At 52.5% G+C, this 25,869-nt stretch overlaps 1 protein-coding gene across 1 annotated transcript in view; it reads left to right on the top strand.

Moving 5' to 3' along the window:
• Positions 1-25,869, top strand: part of LOC116942617 (collagen alpha-1(XIV) chain) — a 104,835-nt gene that overhangs the window by 65,952 nt on the left and 13,014 nt on the right. The window contains exons 35-50 of the mRNA XM_032954742.2: positions 1,670-1,813; positions 2,168-2,332; positions 3,138-3,176; positions 4,249-4,387; positions 5,217-5,359; positions 5,726-5,835; positions 6,227-6,385; positions 9,374-9,451; positions 11,394-11,480; positions 15,190-15,243; positions 15,838-15,933; positions 20,531-20,584; positions 21,037-21,090; positions 22,463-22,516; positions 23,340-23,411; positions 24,510-24,545. Coding sequence (XP_032810633.1) covers positions 1,670-1,813; positions 2,168-2,332; positions 3,138-3,176; positions 4,249-4,387; positions 5,217-5,359; positions 5,726-5,835; positions 6,227-6,385; positions 9,374-9,451; positions 11,394-11,480; positions 15,190-15,243; positions 15,838-15,933; positions 20,531-20,584; positions 21,037-21,090; positions 22,463-22,516; positions 23,340-23,411; positions 24,510-24,545 — 1,484 coding nt within the window. The remainder of the gene's footprint in view (positions 1-1,669; positions 1,814-2,167; positions 2,333-3,137; positions 3,177-4,248; positions 4,388-5,216; positions 5,360-5,725; positions 5,836-6,226; positions 6,386-9,373; positions 9,452-11,393; positions 11,481-15,189; positions 15,244-15,837; positions 15,934-20,530; positions 20,585-21,036; positions 21,091-22,462; positions 22,517-23,339; positions 23,412-24,509; positions 24,546-25,869) is intronic.

Below are 25,869 nucleotides of genomic sequence, written 5' to 3'. Positions count from 1 at the left end.
TCAGTCTGGGGGGGGGGCACGGGTGGAGGTGGGGGGGGCACGGCTTGGGTAGGTGCGCAGTGAAATATTTGTTTCCTGAATTTGAATGAATCTGAAAAAAAAACTTACATTTTGGCCGCGATATGGAATTTTTCCTGATATTTGAAGTGCAACGTACTGGTCTTATGAGGATTTTCTGTGTTGAATTCTGATGACAGAGATGTCTTTGATCATTGTAACATTACGGCTTGCAATAATAAATGATCCCTCATACACAGTTTATCTAATTGTCTAAAGTGTTTTTCGCATGCACGTAAAGCCTTCCCTAAATTATTTTTAAACATCAATATTATTGCAAAATGTTTAATCTACAACAACTAATGAGTATAAATTTTTTATATATATTGATTTTCCTGAACGTCCGAATGTTAATTGAGACTGGACGTCTCGAGCGAGGGGTGCGTTGGGTTCCGTTGTCTCTCCATAAGAACGTCTTCCTACCTCCCGCAATGTCTCGTGTGAAAGCCTCCACGAGTTGACTCCCCTGTAAACACGGAACGTCAGCCCAACGTTGGGACAGTGGTTGCGAGGACGTCCCCGACGTTGGCCCAACGTTGGCACGTTAGGTTTCACTCCTAACGCGAGTGGCGATTATCCAAGCCGACGTTGATCTAACACCCCAGGTCAATTCGGGCTCGAGTGAGTGCCGGTTGTGGTGCGTAAAATGTCAGCGCTGGGGAGACGAAGGTAGATGGGCGTGGTGACGGCCACACCACCCCCCCATCACATTGTGAGTCATGCCAACCTTAATAGGGGCACGCTGCGAACAGCACTAGCTTCCAATAGTCCGTCAAGGCTCTATGGGAGAGGGATCTTTATCTTAGTTGTCTGTAGCTGTAAAATCAGACAGGCCGCTCTAACAGAAACCATGAAATGTCAAACGAGCATCAGTGAAACGTTTAGTGCGATAACGACTGCTCGTAAATCAGTTTCTATTGATGCTGAAGGCAACACGAGCCCTGAATAACACGGAAATGTCAAATTGACGAGCCCGACTGACCCTTCTTTGATAAGGCTTATTACATGTAACATATATACGATACACTGCCATGAATCACCGACTGAGCGAGTAGGTGACTGACGTGAACCGTAATGAATGGGTGCGGGAAGCAGAAATTTGGCCCAATTATAGTACCGGTTTACGTGGGGGGGTTTTTTGTTTGTTCGAGAAAAACAAAAAGCAAACTGTTCTCAAATTTGGCATTTGAAAACAAAATTGGGAGTCTAAATGAAAAGTTTCCTCTCGTCGACGGCGATAGTGTAGCGGTTAGCGCACTGCGCTATGAACCTGGCGACCCGGGTTCGATTCCCGCTCACGGCCAACACCAGTGACGATTATCTGAACCGGTCCCGGGCCTCCCCTAGGTCGACTCAGCCTCAAATGAGTACCTGGTGCGGTGTGTAAACATCGCCACTAGGGAGACAAAGGCGGTCGGGCGTGGTGCTGGCCACCCACCCCCTCGTGTACCGTTCCGGCCTTCATAGGTGCTCGCTAACAGCACTTGCCCCTACAGTCTGTTAAGGCTATACGGGGGATCTTTGTGTGCGCGTCTGTGTGCGTGTGTATGCGTTTTGCGTGCGCGTGCGTGCGTGTGTGCGTGCGTGTGTGTGCATGTGTGTGTGTGTGCAGGCCGCGGCCTCAAGCACGTGCAGAAGGAGCTGTTCAGCTCCACGGGGGGGATGCGCAAGGCCGTGCCCAAGGCTCTCATCCTCATCACGGACGGCCGCTCGCAGGACGACGTTACTAAGACGGCGCAAGAGCTCCGGGCCAGCGGTCCGTGTCGCGGCGTTCGCTTGCCCCCCCCCCCTCCTCACACCGCCCCACACCCCCCCACATTTCCCCCAGACCGCCCCCCGTGCGATGGTACGGACACTGGCCGGTCCCTCCCTGCTCCCACGGTGCCCCCCCACTCACCCACCCACCCTGTCGCCCTCCCCCCTGCCTCCCCCACAATATCCCCACTCACCCATCTCTCTCCCTCTCTGCTCCCACGGTGCCCCCCACTCATCCTCCCGACCCTGTCTCCCTCCCCCCGCCTCCCCCACAATATCCCCCACTCACCCATCTCTCTCCCTCTCTGCTCCCACGGTGCCCCCCACTCATCCTCCCCACCCCCGCCCCCTGCAGGCTACAGCATCTTCGCGGTGGGCATCGCGGACGCGGACATGAGTGAGATGCACCAGGTGGCAAGCCGCCCCAGTGAGAAGCACGTCTACTTCGCCGAGGACTTTGACTCCTTCCGCAAGATCGAGAACCAGATCATGTCGCACCTGTGCCAGGTCGCGTCCATCCGTAAGTGGCACCACCCCCCACCATCTCTGCTACGTGGGACAGAGGTGGGGCGGAAGTGGATTAACGATAGAACGCGGCGTGAAGTCACCCGCTGCGTTTTCATGGCGGTTAGAGCTCAACATTGACATGGCAACAAAATTGGTCCTCATTTTATCGACCCCCAGAGGGATTTAAAAAAACAATCACACTTTGAAAGCTTGTTTGACCGAACGATTGAATATTTATTAATATTTTTTTCGTTTAAATCCACTACAATAATATAGAGTGGAATTAGTCGGCCACATGCACTCTAGGTATGTCCTCTCTACAGCTCCCTCTAGCGGAGAACATTCTCTCAGCAGTGGCATGGACAAGTAATGGCAGGGCTGTACCTTTGCCTTTGGAGGAATATTGAACTCCAGCCAATGACATCCTGCACGTGAGACGAATTACTTGATGCTGCTGCTGCTGCACTTACAGTGGTGCAAAAGCGCAAATAACAAAATAAATAAATAGCTATTGTCCGAACATCGCCTATTTATATATATTTTTTTATATTTTAAGGCAGTGTTATCAACGAACGTGCTGAGAGTTTTGATATACGGCAAATTGATTACGCATTGCCGATGAGGGGTAACTGTTCTGTTATATTGTTGGTAAGGGGTACCTGCCATTGTTGTTATTTTAGTTGAATGTGTTTAGTTTTTTATCGTTCCCCCCCCCCCCCCGCTGGTTAACACGGTTGGCTACGTACGGTGCGAAAGAAGTTCAACATGAATTCGTTAGGTAATTTAATTAAACTCGTTTCTTTTTTTTTTCTCCACAGCGTGCCCCATTGTCTTCATGAACGGCTACACTGTACCAGGTGAACGCTCGAAAAACCAGAGCCATCTCGTCAACATGCCACTCACCCTGTCAGCCTACTGAGCCTTGTTGCGGCGATGTTCCTCACTCATTTTCCGAGGGGGGGGGGGGGCACTTTCGCTGAAAAGACATCGGTGCAAATGAGGGCCGCCACACATTTGATGCGAGAGAGGGTTGACAGCAGCATGGTCATGATGATGGGTGGGGTGTTGTCACGTGTTGCGTATGGTCGGGGGTCGGACGTCAGGGGCCACACTAAAGGCCACCAGGGGCCGCCAGTGGCCTGCGGACAATGGCAAAGTTAGAGATGGACACACACGCAGAGGTGTAGGAGAGAGACACGAGAAAGTGAAACACGGACAAGGACAAAGAGAAAGACACAGTGAGAGCTACTTACAGTGAGACGTGAAGATAGACACAGGGAGAGAACGGCTGTACGACTTAGAGAGAGAGAGACACTGAGATGAGCCCAGGGGCACACGCATTGAGACAGAACCAGAGAGAGAGAGAGAGAGACAAAGTGAGATTTAGAAAGACATGGTGAGATGGAGAGAGAGACCAGGTGATGAGACACGGTGAGACGTGCGGACAGACGCCGCGAGATGCAGAGACGGACTCGCGGACGGCCGCGGACAGGGACGCACGCGCTGCACCCAAGTTGACGCGCACGCCGGTCGGTGCCCGCTGAACAGAGGCCTCCACTACTGCCTCGCTGCTCTCCGCATCTGTAACTCGATTTGCAACGTGATTATGACCGGTTTGAACGCGGTTTGTCAGAGCCAACTTTCATTTCAGGATATGTATTACCATTCATGTGGCTTTAGGTTAGTGCAGTGGTTACAGTTGTTATCTCGCGAGGTGAAATTGTTCTTTGCTCCTGTGTCCAACTCGCTTCAATGCCGTCTTTTTTTTGTTGTTAATTCGATATATGTATATCCGGAAACGTTTTTTATTTCGTCGTTTTTTAGGTGACCTTCCCCCGGGTCACCCTCGCAAACGAGACTCAACCCGGCTCCTTCTCTCTCTGTCTCGTCGAGTTGGTAACACTGTACATGACGTACGCACGAGGACAGGCTTCCGCATGATGGAGGCCTTTGGCCTGGTGGAGAAGACCTACGCGTCCCTGGGAGGCGTCTCCATGCAGCCCGGCTCCTTCAACGAGTTCGCCGCTTACCGCCTGCAGAAGGGGGCCCTGCTCAAGGTGCCCACAAGGTCCGTCCACCCGTCCGTCCGTCTGTCTGCGCGTCCATCCATCCATCCATCCGTCCATCTGTCCCTCCATCCATACATCTGTCTATCCGTCCATCCGTCCATCCATCCATCCATCTGTCCCTCCATCCATACACCTGTCTATCCGTCCATCCGTCCATATATCCGTCCATCCATCCATACACCTGTCTATCCGTCCATCCGTCCATATATCCGTCCATCCATCCGTCTATTTGTCTATCTGTCCGCCCGTCCGCCTGTCCGCCTGTCTGTGTGTTCACATGCACCGCCGGGTAGACAAATAAAAATAGCTTACTTTTCAGACCTTTGTCAATCCACTGCTGGATGTGGTAGACAGATCTAGAAACTTCCCAAGTCGGGGGGGGTGGGGGGGGGTTGGCCCTGAAATGTCAAGATGTTTTAATAAAGCCAAGGCATTAAGAAGAATAATTAAAACCCCACATTGAATGTAAATTAAGAATAAAATATCATTGCCCCGAGCAGCCCTCTTCCCCTTGGATCCGCCACTATGGCGAGGTCTCGCTCATTCAGGGGCGGTGGTGGTACTGATGTTTGTTGGTGGTGTTGTTGATGGTGGTGTTGCTGATGGGGTAGCTGATGGCGTTCATGGCAGTGGTGTTCATTATGCCGTTACTCGTGGTGGTGGTGGTGGTGGTGTTGATCACGTCGATGCCGTTGTTGATGCTGCTCCCATTGTTTGCTGTTGACGGCCGTGCCGCGCGTGTGGTGGCGGTACGCCTGATGCGCTGTCGCCGTCATTGCCATCGCTGTGGTGGTGGTGGTGGTGCGACACACTGCGATGACCGTGCAGCGAGGTGCACCCCGAGGGGCTGCCCCCCGAGTTCACCGTGTCCTTCCTGCTGCGCGTGCTGCCCGAGACTGGCACGGAGCCGTTCTCCGTGTGGGAGCTCACCAACCAGCGCCTCAAGCCCGAGCTGGGGGTGCAGCTCGACCGTGAGTGGACGCGCCGCAGGGTGGGGGGGAGGTGACCAGCGTCGCCGAGGTCAATGGTATTGCCAGGGTCAATGGGGCCATTGGGTTCAATTGGGACCAACGGAATCGTTGGGATCGCTGAGGCCAATGGGGTCATTGGAGTGAATGAGGTCAAGGAGGTCAACGAGGTTTATGTATGTCAAGGGGTAAACGGGGTCGTTAGGGTCACTAAGGTCAATGGGGTCACCGGGGTCAATAGGATCACCATGGTCAATGGGGTCACCGGGGTCAATGGTTCAATCGACAGTGTCGGTGTGATCGTCATGTGGAGAACGCCGGGAGGGCGACGGACTCTGACCCCCATCCCTTCGCTCCACACCACGGCAGCCGGGAGGCAGTCCGTGACGCTCTTCGGGCTCGACGAGGCCGGAAAGATGCAGAACATCGCCTTCACAGGGCCAGAGGTCAAGACCATCTTCTACGGGAGCTTCCACAAGGTACCCGCCCGGGCCAGTCGATTGGCTGACGCAAGGAAGTAGTTCTGCAACGTCAGCTTCCGGGAGGCTGTCGTCTGACACAGGGCGCAATGCGCTGCCCGTCAGGTGAGTTGCGGCATTTTGGGGGAGGCATTCATCAAGCAGTGGATTGAACATTGCTGCTGCTTATTGGTGTCGATGATGATGATCATGATGATATATGTTTGGTGTGGCCCTCAAGACCCTGAGCTGCAGTTCCTGTGAAAAATATATTTATAGCTCATCGGATTCCTCCAGTATAAATTCATGTTCTGATTCTGATAATACGACCGTGCGCGCAATCCCGCGCAAGACCCCACACGACCGCGCGTGACCCCACGTGACCCCGCTTTGACCCCATGTGACCCCACAGGTGCACGTGGCGGTGACCAAGTCGGAGGTTCGTCTCTTCATCGACTGCTCGCTGGTGGCGTCGCGCCCCATGCGCCCCTTCTCCAACTACTCCACCGACGGCTTTGAGCTGCTGGGTCACGTCGCAAAGACCGCCGGGAACAAAGTCACCTCGGCAGACGTACGTCCGTCCGCATGCCCGCCCGCCCGCCCGCCCGTCCTTCCGTCCGTCCGCATGAGCGCTCGTCATCGAACGTCGTTGTCCGTCATCGTCGCGATGGTTGTTCCTTGCCGTCGTCGTCGTCATCTGCCCTGTTGTGATTGTCGTCTGCGCCGTCAGCAATGGCGAGATTCGTCAATTCGGAAACGGAGGGTGAAGGTGCAGCACTGCTGCACTTGCTCTGCTCACGCCCGCTGCTGGTGGAAGGGCTCCCACGAGTGGGGTGGGGGAGGTTCTCACACACACACACACACACGTTCCAGATGATGATAATGATGCATCGACGATAACAATGAAAACGATGATGACATTGAAGAGAAGCATGCTGACGGTTGAGATGACGGTGGCGATGCTGATGACGAACATAATGGCGATAATCAATTGATTCTCGAGTAAATTGATTCTCGAGGCAGAATCAATTGGGAAATGGATAACAACAACAGCAAAAACAACGGAGACAAGAATTGCAACGAGAATATCACGAAACGTACCCCAAAACACAAGCGACTCTTCTCCTACAGCCGCACACGTAATTGATGATCATTTAATTGCGATTGGATACATTGTCATCGTCATCATTGTCAAAATGATCATCGTAATTTCAATCATCATGAGTGTCGGCATTATGTTCATCATCGTGCTCGCTTTAATCATCATCAAACATCGTCACTGTCATCTTAACTGTCAACATGCAGCTCATCAATGTCATCATCGTCATCATTCTAATGGTATGTCCATCATTATCATCACCTGGGAGTGGTAGTGTAGCGGTTAGCGCACTGCGCTACGATCCCGGCGACCAGAGTTCGATTCCCGCCCATGGCCAACGCCCGTGACAATTATCCAAACTGGTCCTGGGCCTCCACTAGGTCGACTCAGCCTCAAATAATTACCTGGTGTGGTGTGTAAACATCGCCACTCTGGAGACCACCTACCCTCCCGTGTATCGTTCTGTTCTTCATAGGTGCAGCTCGCTAACAGCACTTGCCCCAACAGTCTGTTATGGCTATACGGGCGATCTTTGTTTTTGTTTGATTTGCACTCATGTGTTGTTAGGTTCCCGCAAACAGCACTTGCCCCATCAGCTGATGTAAGCTACGTTGGGATGGGGGGGTCTCCAGTTGAGAGTCGGTGACTATACTGGGTCATAGTGTTCCAGCGCTCGCATTTTCTCAAAGCCACAGGGATGCATTGAACGTGCTCACTTGTTTACTGCATTGCTTCTTTGGTTGTCAGATGATTTGTTGATATTTGTGGAAACACCAAGTTCTACTCGGGGTAGGGAATAAGACGAATAAATGTCCCATATATTAATAAAAATTGTAAGCTCAAGCACTATGGCCGAACTGCGATCCAGTGAGGTCACTGCAATGTCACCGTGATGTCACTGGGATGTCACTGTGATGTCACTGTGATGTCATTGCGTGGTGAAATCACAGTGATGTCACCAGCGTGCTGTCACGGCGCAATTAAAAATGTTTACTCGTCATCGGGGGTTGACGATTCTTTTCGTCCGACTTAACCGTCGGTTGGCCGTTCTCGAGCACGGCGTGAGCGGCGCAACCGCTTCGGCAACATTCCCACGCCTCGATTCTCCGTCTCCCGACACGCCATTGACGGCGCTATCGGAGTTAAATCGTCACGACGACGATGAGGGCGACGACGAGGCGCGTTCTCAAAGCACCTCGGTGTGTCGTGGCGACGCGAGGGAAAAACGTCACCGACGCTCCTCGCCCCCCCCCCCACCGCCCACCCCCGATGTCCATTTTCTTGTTTCCGCGTACCTTCGGAACCACGTGGGAGTCCGCGTGGATTTAATTTCATTCGGATTGATCCTCCGGGACCCTCCCAGAGCAGCCGTCTCATCTGACAAAGCAAACTTGACCGGAGTGGGGGATCGCGCATTGCAGGGCAGCCGAGCAAGGGGAGCTGGGGGGAGGTGGAGGCAGCTCGACACTCCAGTGGGGCCCGATGCACATGGGAGAGAGAGGAGCTCTTGGAGACAGGCATGGAGACAGACTCAGAGAGTGAGGGAGTGGGGGGGGGATGGCAAAATTATGTAAGTTTATGCATACATTGTGGACTTTTGAAAAATCCACTAATGAGTAATTGTTCACGTGTCACGTTCAGACTGCTCGTCTAAAAGAATGTTATATCAGGGCCCTGTGGTGTGCCCAGGGCCTCGTTCAGCCTCCACGTTGACGTTCGCTCAAGGTCCCTGGCATCTCCACCGCTCTGCTATTGCAGCAGGAACACCGCCCAAAACGTCCCTCGCTGTGTGTTTCTTCCTCGGGTAGAGGCGGCGTTACCGCACGGCAGAGGCCCGGCACACTGCGCGGACCGCACAGTTGGTCGGTGTTGTTTCGCATTTCCCAAACGAGATAGATTTTCATTTTTTTTTTTTTACAAATCGTGCTTCATTAACTCGCAAGTGCCTTTTGGGAAACGTATCGGTGACGTCTATCATACTGCAATGTTTCAAAGATTAGTTCCGCTGCCAGAAAACAGAGCAGGATTCATCAGCTGCCAGAATGCTTTTGCGTCTTTGTGTGCGTCCGTGTGTGCGTGCACGCACACACATGCATGTGTGTGCGTGCACACACACACACACATGCATGTGTGTGCGTGCACACACATGCATGTGCAACGGCTAGTGCTCTGTGCTATAAACCCGGCTCATGGTCAACGCTAGTGACGGTTATCTGAACCGGTCCTGGGCCTCCCCTAGGTCGACTCAGCCTCAAATTAATGCCCGGTGCTGTGTGTAGTAAACATCGCTACTAGGGAGACAAAGGCAGCCAGGCGTGGTGCTGGCCACCCACCCCCTCGTGTGCCGTGCCGGCCTTCATAGGTGCTCGCTAACAGCACTTGCCCCTACAGTCTGTTAAGGCTACACTGGGCAATCTTCATATTTGTTTTTGTTTTGCGTGCGTGTGCGTGCTCTCACAGTTCCAGTTGCAGATGTTGGACATGGTTTGCAACGCGGACTGGGGTACAATGGACAAGTGCTGTGAGCTGCCGTCGCTGGTGAGAGACGCACTCCTCGTGGGCAGAGATACAACAGAGGCCCTCTCATTCACGCTGCACCCAGCACCCCACCAAATGAAATACAAAAAGAGCCCTAGTTGAACGAGTTCACAAGTTCATCCAACATCACCGTTGGTAACAGGCGACGCTTCAGGCAAAGGCCCTTCACGTGCTATAAATAAGGGCCAATTAACCGAAACGTTGCGTGTTTAATATTGGTCCGTTACAGGCAACAGCGTTATTGGCGAACGTGTTGAGGTTTTATTTTTTTTGTTACGTATTTATTGTCGTGCTTTTGCGCCACTGCCAATGCGCTATTTTGCCAATTTATTTGTTTCAGGTGAACTTAGTTGATGGTCCCAAGCCGGTTACCAAATCCAGAAAATTGGATTTGACTCTGCAGTTGGCCAAGTTTCAGCTCTTCATACTGAAAATAAATAAAAATAGTGGTTGTTGTTCGACTTTACGTTATTCTCAGCAGGCGGAGATGTGCTGCCCCCCCCCCCCCTCTTACGTGAACCAGTGATCGCTCAAAGGCATCTCAGAGGTAGCTCTGTGATGTCTGCTTCCCTGGGTTGCTCTCCATCTGTGAGAGACCCGAATGGATTCTCTGTCTCGCGACATGACGCTAATAAATAGCACAATCGGGATTACATTGGGGGGGGAAAAGTATATATCGTAAAAAATACAAGCTTGTCCTTCTTCCAGAGATGTTAGATCGACTCAGGGCTGTTGAGACAAGAGGGGATGACCTAAACCCAGGTGGTGGTGTTGCCGGTAATTTGACTGTAATAGCCTCCAATTAGCCTGGCCCGCACCTCCGATTAGCATGGTTGGCGACGTACGGTGCGAAAGAAGTTCAACATACACACACACACACAGCACTACTGGTGGAAAGGTTTCCACTAGGGGGGCACTCGAGACAGCCCCTCTCGACTGATATTTGGCCTTCGCACCAATGCTTGCCGCCACGTCTTGGAAGACGTGGTGGAGCCCACACTTTACCCCCACCGTACGCCAGATTTGCCGATCACCGACGTGACTGCGGTGATTCCATGCACGCTGCTGGGTAAGCAATCGCTGCGCTGGGACAACCAATTACCCCCGCCGCTGCCGCGTCACCTTAACTATCATTACAGCTGAATGACAAACAAATGAACGAACACATTGTCCCCTTCACGCTTACGTGGGATCCCCTAAACGTTCAAGGCCAGGTGACGTGCCACCATACAAATACAACATCTGTGAGCCCAATTTCCTCTCTCCTCTAAATCCAGGAGCGCAGCGTTCGGGACTTATGTCCACGGAGTTTATGTACCCCCCCCCCCACCAGCCTTACATCAAGATTCGTGCTCTGTACCGGGCTCCTACTGAAATATAATGAAAACATTTTAAAAAGATACACACAATAAATTTTGATTTAAAGCTTTCGTAACTGCAGGGATTCATGTTCTTGGTTCTTTCGGTAAAGTTCCGTAGAAGGGAAACAATAAAATAATAAAAATATAAACAATAAAATTCTCACGACGTTTCGACTGCAACACAAGCAATCATCATCAGGTGAGAATTTTATTGTTTTATATTTCTGTTATTTTATTGTTTCCCTTCTACACACAATAGTTGTGGGATCTGGCAGATGGATGGAAGTGACGGCGGGAGTTGGTAACATTGTAAATGTTGTGAGTTTACTCTCCAGCACACCGGCGTGCTCAACGAGTAACGAATTGGCACGTTCTGTTCACGTGACAAACCTTACTCATTGGCTGTGTCGGGTGGTGGCGGGTTTAGCGACACATTCATATTCACGTGATCTAACCCAAAAAAAACTCTTACGGAGTTGGTAACCTCATTGGCGTCCGCCGTGTTGACCTCTTGCCCTCCGTTGACCCCACGGTTTCATTCGTCGTCGTGATCACCGCTTGCCGTGTTCTTCCCGTCGCAGAGAGTGGAGGACTCGTGCCCATCGCTGCCCCACGCGTGCTCCTGCTCCCAGGACAGCAAGGGGCCACCCGGCCCCCCGGGCCCCCTCGTAAGATTCCTTTCCACCCCCCCCACCCCCGCCCACAGGGGCTCTCTCGAGCACTCTCGAGTTGGAGGCCCTTCCGGCAGTAGCGTCTTGAGCAAAGCAATTAGCAGGGCTACGCTTTTACCTTGAAGGTAAAAGCCGGGACTTGCAACCGAACCCATTCCTGCGCTAAACGTTGCTATTCATTCGCACCTCAGATCAGCTCGGCTGGCTACGGTACGGTTCCGGAAGGTGTCCAACAAACACACATTCACCATCGTCTCGGCCAGGGGTCGGCAACCTGCGGTTCCGTAGCCGCATGCGGCTCTTCAAGGACTGCTTCGTGACTCGTTATTTATTACGGACCACCGTCTCGTATTGACATGCATTGCAGCTCTTGAAATGTTGAAGGTTTTTTTTTTATCGTCTAGGCCCTTGGCATCATGTGCCGTTCCGTGTGAATGCCTGATGGTCATATTGTGAGCGTCAATTGTTCATGGATTAGACTTGGGCCCATTTAATATTCTTAGGGTTTAGTTGTAACGTCGAAAGCTCGTAGATGTCAGACTTGAGTATCGCTAAGACGACTAGGGTTCAATGTTAATACCTGAGGTTAACGGAGTCGGACTAAGACACTTTCAAAATAGTTTGGGTTCGACGGCAATGACCGAGCCTCGCGGAGCCAGACTAAACCACAGATGATGGCTTCATGGAGTTCAGTGGTAGCAAATGTCTGGAGTTCTCGCAGAGGCGGTTTCGCGAGCGGGATAAGCCGTTGAGGGGAGTAAAAAAAACCCCGCGGCCGATCGAAAAACGTAAGCCTCTGGCCGTGTTTTCAATGTTCATGGACAATTCGGCGACGCGAGACGACCCCCACAGTAATTTACTGCTCGCAGCTGCGCGTCAGCGGAGCTGGTTGTCCGCTGTCGTGACGAGCGCGTTATGTAAGTGTTATATATATTTTTTTGTACACGATGCAACGCTTTGTGTGCAAACTCAACTGGACGGCGCGCGACGTCCCAAGGAGTTTTGCGTTTGGGCCACGTTAAAGGAGTGGATTTGTAGCGGTAATGAAAAACACTTGCGTTGTGACTCCTCTCGCTCACTCTCTCTCTCTCTGTAAGCAAGCCACAGAGATTCCCCCGTATAGCCCTCAGCAGACTGTCGGGGCAAGTGCTGTTCAAGAGTAGCACCTGATGAAGGCCGGCAATGTCTCCCCAGTGGCGATGTTTACACGCCGCACCAGGTACTCATTTGAGGCTGAGTTGACCTAGGAGGAGAGACCCATGACCGGTTCAGATAATCGTCTCCGATGTTGGCCGTGAGCGGAAATCGAACTCTGGTCGCCAGATTCGTAGTGAAGTGCGCTTACCAATAGATTACTGCTCCGCCCACATGTATACAGAGATCCCCAGTATAGCCTTAACAGACTGCAGCGAGCATCTATGGAGGCCGACAGGGCACATAAGACGGTGGGTGGCCAGCACCACGCCCGGCTAAGACACTGAAACTCACTCCAACAGTAACCTCCATTTGCCGCTATGCGATGGTAAAACCACCGCTGTGCTCGTGCCAGGCTAGGTGTACTTTATACACACACACGTCTACATTTGATTATGAATTCCCTCGCAGCAGTGGTACGGTGTGGTACGCGACCACTGCCAAGTTGGGTGGTTGTTATTTCGCTTCGCTGCCAAGTGTATAGAACTCAGACAGGTTACTCTCTTAAAGCCAATATACTGACTTCCTTCCTGAGTGTGTAGGCGTGTGTACACGTGTACACGTATGCATGTGCATGTGTGCACACGTGTACATGTGCGCGTGTGGCGCAGTTGGGGGGCGGTGGTGCAGCGGTTCCCGTGGTGCGCCGCGAACCCGGGTCAACTAAGTTCGATTCTAGGCCAAGGCTAACAACATCCGTTGTAAATATTTGTACTCATCGTGGGCCTCGCCTGGGCTGACTCAGCCTAAAATGAGGACCTGTTGTGATGTGTAAACATCGGCATTGGGGAGACAAAGGCGGCTTTCCACCCTTAATAGGTGCTCGCTAACAGCACTTGCCTTAAACTGTTAAAGGATATACGGGGGATCTTTGTTTTTGTGTGTGTGTGTGTACATGTGCGTGCGTGTATGCATTTCTGTGAGTGTGTTGACGCGTGTGTGCACATCTGCGTGTTTGCAATGAGCATGCTGGTGTGTGCGTGTGTATGTATGCATGCGTGCGTGAGCGTAATTGCATGTACAGCGTTAATCCGAGATGCACATGTTGGCAAATCCGCTTGCATTAGCGACACGAACTCAGACTAAACCGTTCGTTTTTTTTATGAAAGCACAAGAGTGTTTTGGCTCCGCAAACGTTGCTTTCATCATCATCACCATCCATGTTCTACCCACTGCTAGATGACAGCGATCACAAAGCCGTCTCCATCCCTCATCGTGTGCCCCCTGCGATGCCAAAATCCATCATTTTAAACGCTAAATAATTATTATGCTCTGGTAGTAATAATACTAATAACAACACCGAGGAGTCACCCCGTGATGCACGACAATGCAAACACGGCACAAACGGTGTGTTCAAAGACAACCTTGAGAAATGTTGAGGCGTATGTACAGGGTGCTTCAAAAACGTTTTTAACACTCACATGGGACTATCGTTTTTTTTAACGGAAAAAGAACGGCTAATACTCTGTAAAATGATAACAAATGTAATGTTAACAGCTTTAAAAAGTCAAAGAGTCTCCCACTTGTCGGCCATCGTTGTCAACGCGTGCCTGGGATCCTCTCCAGGTGATCTCCACAGCCTGGAGGCAGCAGCACATTTTCTGTGGTGCTGTAGCAAAGTCTCAGAAGTGTTGACATTTTGTGAAGGACCCTGTATAAATAAATTATAGGAAATCGTCTTTACGAGATATATATTTTCGTATTCGTACAAAAGAACGCAACTTATAGCGGTGGCAAGAAAATATTCAGATAAGTCCTTAGGCATGATTTCAAAACAATGTGAATGTCACATTTTTACAGTAAGCAGTAGTGCAGCCGGTGACTAAAATCCCCTGGGATATGCACCCCGCCTCATCAGATCACGCACGCTAAGCAGGAGCTTTGAGCCTGGATCGTGCTCGATTGGGAGACTACCACGCGTTCCAGGTGTTATAGGTTGCGCCCATCTTCACCAACCCGCACAGGCCAGCGTGGTGAAGTATGGTCAAATAACGCCAACAACTTGCCAGGTGTAGGAGATGCCCTCGTGTGTACTTTAAATAAGTCATCTACTAATGCTCTTTATTTACCTGGGTAAGCCTCAATGAGTCTCAAGACCCTATTAGCAAGAGGGTCCTGCATTGGGGTGCCATGTTGGCGAGATGTCAACTCTCTCACCTGGTATGCAGGAGGTCGCGGATTCGATGCCGACCCCGACGCCTGCTGTATATTTGAGATGTGCACGTTTTTTTTCCCCGTTGTCATGTGGATTTTTCTCCAGGTCCTCCGCTTTTTCTCTCCACATTTATAAACATGCATTTAGAGTATTTCGCTGCTATAAATTTCCACATGGTGATGAGCCACTTCGTTGAGCTATCATTTGTGGCCAGGTGGCTTCCAAAATTGGCTATGTAGCCCATTGGGCCTTACCTGGTAAAATAAACAATATGTTTTAGTTTGGGTTCTCCCACTGGGGGCTAAAAAGAGGCCCTGTTGGTGACCTCACCGTTGACCTCTGTGTGTGTGTGTGCAGGGCAGCCCTGGCCCCAAGGGACCCCGTGGGCACCCAGGGTCCCCAGGAACTCAGGTGAGTGCCGAGGTCGAACAGAACGTTGCTGTCTCTGGCACATCACGAGGAAGTATGCGTGGCCGGTGAAGAGAAATGTATGCATGTACGTATGTACGTTGAACTTCTTTCGCACCGTACGTAGCCAACCGTGCTAATCGGAGGTGCGGGGGAAGGACACCAAACTAAAGACAATGCGTAGCCACCAGACTGGACACCGAGCAGAGAGGTTGAGATACGAGCAGTGCAAGAAGCTTCGTGCTGAACAGACTCCGGTGGGGGGGAACTTCACTCGTCATCCGGCCCCATCATCCCGGAAGCTGACAGAAGGGATAGGAAACACGTGCAGCTGTGTGCTTTCAGGGGCTCAGAGGATGGAGCCGGTGATGTTGAGATTTTTGGCTCCCCTAGATCAACTGAGCCTTAAACGAGTACCTGATGCTGAGTACAAAGCAACAGAAGTGGGGAGGAAAATGCGTGGTGCTGGTGACAATACCCCATCCCCTCGTGTTCCACAGTGCCGGCCTTCACAGGTGCAGCTCGCGAGCAGCACTTGCCCCAGCAGTCTGTGAAGGCTTACACGGTTGATCTTTGCCCTTGTTGTACGTGTCGCAGGGTGGAGCTGGGCTACGTGGAGAGCAGGGGCCGAGGGGACCGCCTGGACAGAGGGGACCCCAAGGGCCCAGCGGGATCTCTATTCCTGGAACCCCTGTGAGCAACGCTCACTCAACGCACCGTACTCGCTCACCAGCTGCAGCGCTCGCTCACTCAATCACGCTCACCCGACGGCGAGTGCACTTATCTGTGCACTTGCTCAAATGCGCGCTCGCTCGCTTAGCTGGTGACTCGCTCGCCTCACCGCACAATGACACACACTCAGATATTCACCCACTCGTGAAACTGCTCGCTCACTCACTCACACAACCACTCCCAAAACCGTTCACTCATGTACATAGTCACCCAACGACTGACTGAATGAATCACGCACTCACAATAACAGCTAGTTAAACCACATGTCATTATCAGCTCTATTACACACTTCTTGCTTAACCATGACATCATACACTCACTCGTCCACCATTCATTCGCTCATACACCTGCCCACTCAACCACTCACTCACCCATCCTTTCACTCGTAAGTTTACCCACACATTAGCTCAACCACGCACTCACCCACTCATACCTCTACTCACCTTGCTTGCTCACTCTCACTAATTCGTCTACATACTCAGTCATTCAACACAACAACAACCGCCATTCGCCACGAAGTGGCGGTGACGTCACCACGATGACGCTTGTGCCAGGCCATGTGCACCTTGAGGCCACGTGAAGTGTCGAACGCCCGCTGGCAGGAGGTCACGGGTCAGACCCAGATCCAACGGGTCGACTGACTGAGATCACTGGCTGGTGCACCACCTGTGCCCCCTACTGTGCCAACCTGCTGTGCTTTAGCCACCTGGCGCTCCGCTCGTTGTTGTGAGCGTCGCTCCTCCGCCCTCTGTTGTTGTTGGAGGGCGACTGCCTCTAACTGCTCAGTAGCGTCCTTCACGAGCCTCCTCCACAGAGGCCGATCTTTACACCGCTGATACCAGTCATCGGCAAGTCCACTCAGCTCCACGTCCTCCTGTACCACATCACTCCATCTCTTCTCTAGCCCGTGCTGTGCCCGTTTAGCCCCCTCGATTCGGCCGAAGAAAAGCTGTTTCAGCATGCGGTGGCTGGGCATGCGGGCTACATGACCCAGCCAATGCAGCCTTGCCTGCCAGAGGAGCTCACCGATGGGACCTTGCCCAGATCTTTCAAGGATTTGTGAGCTCCTCACACAATCCAGCCTAGTTAAACCCAGGATCGATCGTAGCAGGCCAGCCTAAATGTTTCCAACCGGCGAAGATGCTCCATTAAGGGGGTCCACGTTTCGCAAGCGTAGAGAAGGGAGGGAATGACCGTGGCCGAGAAGACCTGAAGCTTAGTGCGGAGCAACAGACCAGTTAGCTTCCACACAGCGTTACGCAACCGATGAAAAGATATTGTCGCTCGACTGATTCGGAGTCAGACCTCTGCTGTTAAACTGGAGCCGCTCATAAGCACACTGCCCAGGTATGGGAAACTCTCCACTCTCTCCACTCTCTCCACAACTGCTCCATCACCGATTGGGAGTTGTGGGGGTGGAGTGTCCGATGGTACAAAATACCCAGGCAGGTGCTTAGTTTTGGTGGGGCTGATGGTAAGGCCCCATCTCTTAGTGGCACACTCCAGTCTCAGCAGCAGCGTCTCCAACTCCTCCTCTGAATGAGCAGCTATTACCAAATCATCGGCATACATAACGTGGTTGAGCAATAGGGAGCCATCCCTTGACCACACCCGGGCATCGATCAGCCTCCCATTATGTCTGTACCAAATGGAGATTCCCCCGGTACAGCTATTGAAGGCTTCACGAACTACGTGGTCAAAATAGATGTTAAATAATGTGGGAGCCAGAGGACATCCCTGTCGCACCCCAAGGTGTACAGGGAATGGCTCTGACTCCCGGCCACGTAGTTTTACCCGGGCCCGCTCACCATCATGAAGGTCCTTAATGATCGTGAGCAGAGGGTCAGGGACTCCAAAAGCACGAAGAACAACCCAGAGCCCAGGCCTACTGATGGTATCATAGGCCTTGACCAGGTCAATAAAGCAGAGATGTAGGTCTTGTTGGAATTCCCTACACCTCTGCTGTAGCAGATGGACAGAAAATATGGCATTTGTGCAGGACCACACTCTCCTCAGTGTGCCTGGCAAGGCGATGTTGAATAATCCTTGCCAGGACCTTTCCCGGCACACTGACGAGTGAGATGCCCCTGTAGTTGTTACAGTCTGTGCGGTCCCCCTTCTTAAAGAGGGGGACCACCAGGGCATCCTTCCAATCCTGCGGAACCCGTCCAGTGGTCCAGATTGTTGTTATGATGTCATATAGGGCAGTCTGTGCACAAACGCCACCCTCCCTCAGCATTTCGCTTGGGAGATCATCTCTACCCGGTGCCTTTCCTGGTCTCAGACTCTGGATCGCCTTTAGTACTTCCTCAACAGATGGCACCTCAGCCAGCCACTCACAGGGGGTGACTTCTTCCAATATTTGAGGCACTGCCGCCTCAGCAGGGTCATCCCCACTTTGTGCCACATTGTTTTCCTGGCTGAGGGATTTCCCCTCCCCCAGGACCTCACAGAAATGCTTAGCAAATCTGCAAACCTGTTCCTGGGGGTCGGAGATTGGATCACCGTTTTTTCCCCTAATGATGGAAATAGGTGTGGCGCTGCAGGTTACTTTTTTGATGGAGTTAAATAGAGATTTGTGATCACGGGCCACTGAGGCAGACTCCATCTCCTCAGCAACCCGCGACCACCACCCATCCTTGCAGCACCTCATGGCTCTCCGAACCTCCGAGCGAAGGCTGCGGTAAGCCTCCTCATTCTCTGACATGAGATTCTGTAGCCGATGACAGTGGGCCTGTCGCTTTTTCTCAACCATCCTGAACACCTCCTCTGTCATCCAGGGTCTCTGGGGAGGTCTGGACCGCGTACCCAAAGCAGCCATTGCAGCTGCATGAGTCACAGTCCTAAACCTCGCCCATTTACCCTCCACATCAGGAGGAGTGGGGGACGATGCCAACCCCAGCCGCAAGCGATGATTAAATTCTCGCTTGCAATCATCAGATAACTGAGACCAGGCCACTTTAGGTTGGAATGGGGTCCTGGGTGTACGCCCACTACCAGAGTGGAAGAATGGCAGGCGCATCTTACAGATGACTAGTCGATGGTCAGAGGGCAGATCAGCTCCACGGTAGATCCTGGTGTCAAGCACATGGGCTCGTATCCGCTGGTCCGTCTCTATGTAGTCCAGCAGATGCTCTTGCTTGGACCCGGCATGCATCCATTATGTTGTGTGGATGCGCTGATGCTGGAACAGTGTGTTGGTAATTACAAGCCCATGGGCTGCACAAAAATCTAGCAGCCTCCTACCGTTGTTATTGAGCTGATCTGGCCCATGCCCTCCAATCACTCCAGACCAGGTGCCAGCATCATGACCAACTCGGGCATTGAAGTCACCCAACAAGATGACTCTATCCCAAGGGGCCACTTTAGCCGCACCTGTGACAGGTCATAGAAGGCATCTGACTCATCGACTTTGCCTGCATCCCTTCACGGATGTTAGTCTTCGGTGGGGGCATAAGTAACCACGACCACCACTCCTCACCTCCAGTTGATGGGAAGGCGAGCCCAAAGTAGCCTGGGGCTTACAGCTTTCCAGACCTCGCCGCCACGCTCCCATGCCCCCTTCATTCTTTTGTTCAAAAGAAGAGCCACACCCTGTTGTTTGGCAGTCTGCTGCCCCAAGTAGAGGACTGTCCACCCCTCATGGTGGCAGGAGCCAGAACCGGTCCACCAGACCTCCTGTCATTCAACACAAACACCCTCACAAACACGCACGCACTCACTCGATCAATTGCTCACTCGCTGGCCACAGATACTTTCTGTGTAAGCAAGAACACAATTAGACATTGCTCCATTGTGTTTTTCGCACGTTAAATATTCGCAATGCGGGCAGTTCTACTTAAGAGCTATGCGTACCTTGCGTGTGCAGTAACTGTCTGCAGTTTAACGTCCAATTTAATCTGCTGTCCGTTTGATGTGAGCCGTGGCTAAACAACTCATGCAGCTTCACCCCGCCTGCTAACCGACACGATTTCCCATTCTCTGCGTGACCCACTGACCTCACAATTGTCCTATTTTCCCATCCGTGCTGGGGTGGGGGCTGGGGGGAGGGGTCGCGGTGGGGGGTGGTTGGGAAGGGCACTCCCAACCACCTGATGGTTGGGCTGTTTGACCGTAATTCGCCGGTGTTTCCGAGGTCCTGGCTTCAAGGGCGAGTGTGAGCAGGCGGTGGTTAGACCACGGTGATGTTTCCATCAGCCAAGTCGCCAAGGATTGCACAAACCCCACAAGAAATGATACATTTGCTTTTGGACCTGCTTTGGATACATTCCAGCTCTGGGATAGTCATCGGAACAATGACAAAATATATTGCTTTGCCTGTCACATGACGGTCAAAAACGACTGTGTAAGAGTTATTCCTCTCCGTGTTTCATAGCTTTCACGACAGGTACAACTTTTGGGTAAGTTCGCTTCGACTCGTAATTTTATTGTCGTCTTGTGTCATCTCGCGTGTTTTTGTTCATTACACGCGGCTGAAGGCGCTTGCAGTCCCCGTGACCGTCGCTTGTCTCCGCCGCGCGTCCGGCGAGTTCACCGACCCTCCCGTTTGTCTCTGCAGGGCGGTCCGGGAGACAAGGGCGAGAGGGGCCACCCTGGCCAACCAGGACCCCCGGTATCTCCACAGTGCCACCACCATTACCAGCACCACCAATACCACCACCAAAATGACCATCACCAGCACGACCACATTAACCGCCACACCACCATCACCGCCACCATCAGTACCACCACCCGCCGTTGCAGCTGCTGCTGATGTTGCCGCCACCACCACCTCCACCAGTAGCACTGTCAGCTGGCTAATACCACTGCCGACATTACTACCATCACCACCAATACCAACACCAATACCCGCCATTTGCCACTAAGTGATGGTGACGTCACCACGGCGCCTGTGCCAGGCCAGGTGCACTTTGAGGCCACCAGCCCCACCAGCACCGCCACCACTACCACCGCCACACATGTACTGTCGCCGCACCGCCGCCCACGTTTGCGTCGCGGCGTGCGCGGGACGCAACGCAGCGCGACCTGCGTCATGACGCTCACTCTTGCGCCGTCTCTTCGCAGGGTCCCGTGGGTCCAGTGGGGCCTTCTGGCCGCTCGGGATCGGAGGGCCCCAGGGTAAGACTCATCGGCCGCCCTACTTCTCTCCCCTGCGCCAGGGGCAGCGAGCCACGCCGCGCGGCTAGTTTAAGGCCAACGGCCGGGCACTGTTTTGGACGTGGAGAGCGACGCTGCTGACGTTTCGCCCAAGAGAGCCTCGCAGCAGCTCAAGGGCTGTTTTGAGGAGGGCCTCGCTACCCCGGGGATGCTTGCCCAGTTCTATAGTTTTTCTCGAGATTCCTTGTGGCAGGAAGCGGGAGTGCCCAGAGGAAACAACATGCAAACGCGACGGTTCATCGCCGTTGGCTGTGGGGTCTACCAATTGTTGGATGAAGGCCTCGCTCAATCCCATGGCAAACGTCCTCTCGGGCCCGTTTCGCTCCTTTCGTTCGTCGCTCGCCCAAGCCAACACACTTTTCTGTGCGGTTAACAGGACGACGCTTAAACACGTGTTCTAAGACACGTGTTATATGACACGTTCTAAGACACGTGTTCTATGACACGTGTTCTATGACACGTGTTCTAAGACACGTTTTTCTATGACACGTGTTCTAAGACACGTGTTCTAAGACTCGTGTTCTAAGACACGTGTTCTAAGACACGTGTTCTATGACACGTGTTCTATGACACGTGTTCTAAGACACGTGTTCTAAGACACGTGTTCTATGACACGTGTTCTATGACACGTGTTCTAAGATACGTGTTCTAAGACACGTGTTCTAAGACACGTGTTCTAAGACACGTGTTCTAAGACACGTGTTCTATGACACGTGTTCTATGACATGTGTTCTAAGATACGTGTTCTAAGACACGTGTTCTAAGACACGTGTTCTAAGACACGTGTTCTAAGACACGTGTTCTAATTCCTGCTTGCACCTCTCCGTGCGTCTCTGCGCACTTTGTGGCCATCGTCGAAGCATGTTTCACTTTAGTTATTCCCACCGCAATGAAATGCAATCCGGTGGGAAACACAACCACAATGCCAATTGCGGTGCGTTGTGCTAAGTGGTTCATGCTGCTCAAGGTTCAGGTTAGTTAAACGTTTGTTTAATAAATCCTCGGTGCGCTTTCCATCCCGTAACACAAAACCTAAGCTGACAAAAAAACTAGCACGCCAGGCCGTGGCACAGCGGGGTCGGCGGCATAGGCCCTGGGACAAGCGACGAAACAGCCCCCACCCCCCGAGCCCCCCACCCCCCGCCGCTCCTTTCTTAGCCCGGTGCCCGGGCCCCGCTCTGGCCTTTGGGCCGCGGTGTGCGATTGCACCGCCTGCGTGCCAGCTCGATAGCTGCCGCCACTGGCGCGCACGCCGCCTGGGGTTTTTTGTTCGTTTTCTTTCTGTTTTCACGATGCGATGTGGCTAACCGCGCGTCATGTTGCCCGGGGGCAGGGCCCGCCGGGAAAAGATGGGGAGAGGGGGCCGGCCGGACCCCCCGGCCTCATGGTGAGTGGCGTATGCTCGGCATGTACACGCCGACATACGTACGTGTGTGTGTGTGCATGTTGAACTCCTTTCGCACCGGACGAAGCCACCGTGTGACACGCATAACGATCACGTGTACTTACATCATCATCGTCTTCGTTTTCATTATTGTCAATATCATTGTGAGCAGCATCATTAGTAGCAGCAGCAGCATTGTTCACTTCACTGCTGGATGAAGGCCTCCGAGCCATCGCCACCTGGCACGGTCCTGCGATGTAACAATTCACCTGGTTCTTGCAAAAACACATATAGACTGCATATACACACACAATATAGAAACAGAGCTATATAGAGGTTCCAATGCAACGTGGTAGCGCTGTGTTAATTGATATAAGAGTAATTGGGTAATCAAAGCCAAAGTATGGCTATGTGTATAGCTTCTTGTTCGTTTTAACTTTGATGTCTCTTTATAATCCGTGAAGCGACTTGGCTACATGTGATAGCTCAACAAAGTGGCTTATCACGGGGAAAATTATAGGAGGCAAATACTCCGAAATGCACGTTGATTAAAAATGTGGATGGAAAAACCCGAGGACCCGGAGGAAAAATCCACCCGACCATGGGGATAGAGACGCCGCAAACTCCAAATATACAGCAGGCGGCAGGGCCGGGATCGAACCCACCCACTTCTGCATACTAGGCGAGGTAGCTAACATCTCGCCACCGTTACGAGAACTATAACAGCCCCGGGGTGTACCCCCGAAAACATAATCTGGATATGAGTAGAGCCACTGGCACCGCCCGGGGATTCACGGTCTCGCTCGCGTTCGTGTCACCGTGACAGGGCCCTCAAGGGCCTGGCGGCATGGACGGGATCATGGGGAAACCGGGCCCACGCGGACCATCGGGAGACCCGGTAAGAGCCAGGAGCGGCACGGCAAACGCGCGCGCCGGGGAGGAGTATCGCTGCTCAATGCAAGGCGCCCCGCCCGGTCACGGATGCCGGCATACACACACACACAGTATATATATGTGTGGGAATTTTGTGTCTTTAATTAGTTTTCCTTCCCACCGCACCTCCGATTAGCACGGTTGGCTACGTACGATGCCAAATAAGTTCAACGTAGATACGTGCATAAATACAGACGTACGTACGAAAAAAAAACGAGAGAGAGACGTCGAATTCCGTTCCGCACTTCAATTGGCTAAATACCAGTTATGCTAATTAAAAATGTCAGCCTGAATGCGCGACGGGCTTTACTCATGGTGACAGAGCGGGTGGAAAGGCGCTAGCCCCCACTCCGCCCCTTCCTCTGTGGACCACAGGTCACTTGAATGGATTTCGAGAGTAGCACCGTGATATCCGCTTCGGTGGACCTGTTCTCTGACACGGGGAGTTGCACAGCTCTGCGAGAGTTTTCGAGTGGATTCTTTGTCCCGTGGATACGATGCTGCGTGAACCCAGTAATGGGCAAGTGATCCACACACTGCGGCTGTTATCCCCGTAACCCAAGTTTGATTGCCGGCAACGGATGAAGCCAGCGGCAAGTTGTATCTGAATCTGTCGTGAACCACCCTCCCCTAAGTCAAAACAGCCTCCAATGATCAGCTGGCGTGGTGTGTAAACATGAGCGACGGGGGGAGACAAAGGTGTCAATGCCTAATTCTGGCCACTCCACCAGCCTCAATAGGTGCTCACTAACAGCAGCCAAACTCAAGTCTGCAAGGCTAAATGACGGGGATCTTTATCTTTTGTTTTATTTCAATTTATATCTAACTACGTGACTTTACCGAAAGAACCAAAGAGTATCTTTATCTTTGTATTAACACATAACACCGTGGGTTTTTTTTGTTTTCCACGACGTCCCGCCAAAGAGTCTTCACCACTGGACGGGGCCTCAAAATGCACCTAGCTTGGCAGGTGGCTTGGTGATGTCACCGACACCCGGCGATGAATAGCAGCTGTTGTTGTGCGTGTACCTATGAGTGCGTTTCACTTTTTATTCTTTTACAGGGCTTGCAGGGTATCAAGGGAGAGCCAGGAGAGAGGGTGAGTCTCCTTGCCCATCGTGCTATCATCCCGACATTATGGGCACCAGGTGGCTCAGGCTGGCCGGGATCAGCTCCGCCAAACCCATTCGGCAGCTCTAGCGTTCAAACAGAGCCTATACACAGCTTGGCTGGCCATCGAACAAAGACAGTCGCTCCATAGCGCGCTTTCAGATGCGCTTCTGCGGCCATCTGTGATGCTCTTCCTTCCAGTATAAGGAAGCCACTGGAGCTACGTACTTTAAAATCTACATTGAAAAGTAATTTCTTTCGAACTGCTTTTTGTTATAAGTTTGATTTCCTTCCCCTGCAAATTCGATTAGCATGGTTAGCTACGTACGATGCGACATACATAGAGCAAAAATTTGCTTCATTTGGCTGTGACCGCGTGTGTGGCTTCATCGCCAGTTGCAGATTAAAGTTGCCCTCTTGCTTAAAGTTGCCCACTTGCTTAAAGTTGCCCTCTCCGAAGGCCCCGGCGGATTAGGATTGCGAATGTAACGCGATGATAAGACGTTACCACGAGTGAGGCTGTGATGTTCACAGCCCGCGCCCCCATCCCGCCTGCTCTGCTGTAGAGCGGGCGGATTTCCCTGAGTAGAGCGGGCGGCTTGCCCTGCTGTAGAGCGGGCGGCTTGTCCTGCGTAGAGCGGGCGGATTTCCCTGAGTAGAGTGGGCGGCTTGTCCTGAGTAGAACGGGCGGATTTCCTTGAGTAGAGTGGGCGGCTTGTCCTGCGTAGAGCGGGCGGCTTGTCCTGCGTAGAGCGGGCGGATTTCCCTGAGTAGAGCGGGCGGATTTCCCTGAGTAGAGCGGGCGGCTTGTCCTGCGTAGCGCGGGCGGCTTGCCCTGAGTAGAGCGGGCGGATTTCCCTGAGTAGATCGGGCGGCTTGTCCTGCGTAGCGCGGGCGGCTTGCCCTGCTGTAGAGCGGGCGGCTTGTCCTGCGTAGAGCGGGCGGATTTCCCTGAGTAGAGCGGGCGGCTTGCCCTGCGTAGAGCGGGCGGCTTGTCCTGCGTAGCGCGGGCGGCTTGCCCTGCTGTAGAGCGGGCGGCTTGTCCTGCGTAGAGCGGGCGGCTTGTCCTGCGTAGCGCGGGCGGATCAGCAACTGCGGCGGATTGCACAGTGGCAGCTTTGTCAGATTGTAAAACGGCATCAGATTCGCCGCAGTCACATGTGGATAAACTTGAAATATAAGGCCGCGGAAAAGCTCTAATGTAAGGTAACAGACTTTAAAGTTAAAGCTCTTCGAAGCCCGACTTGGCAAGGTAAAACTAAACTAAAACAATTTTTTTTTATCGTAGCAGGTCAGGCCCACTGAGCTTATAT

The sequence above is a fragment of the Petromyzon marinus genome, chromosome 15 (genome assembly GCF_048934315.1).
Source record: "Petromyzon marinus isolate PM22_M1 ecotype Great Lakes invasive population chromosome 15, UKy_Petmar_22M1.pri1.0, whole genome shotgun sequence".
Taxonomy (NCBI): Eukaryota; Metazoa; Chordata; class Hyperoartia; order Petromyzontiformes; family Petromyzontidae; genus Petromyzon; species Petromyzon marinus.
Note: the sequence above shows the minus strand (reverse complement) of the source record. Positions and strands in the feature narration are given on the sequence as shown.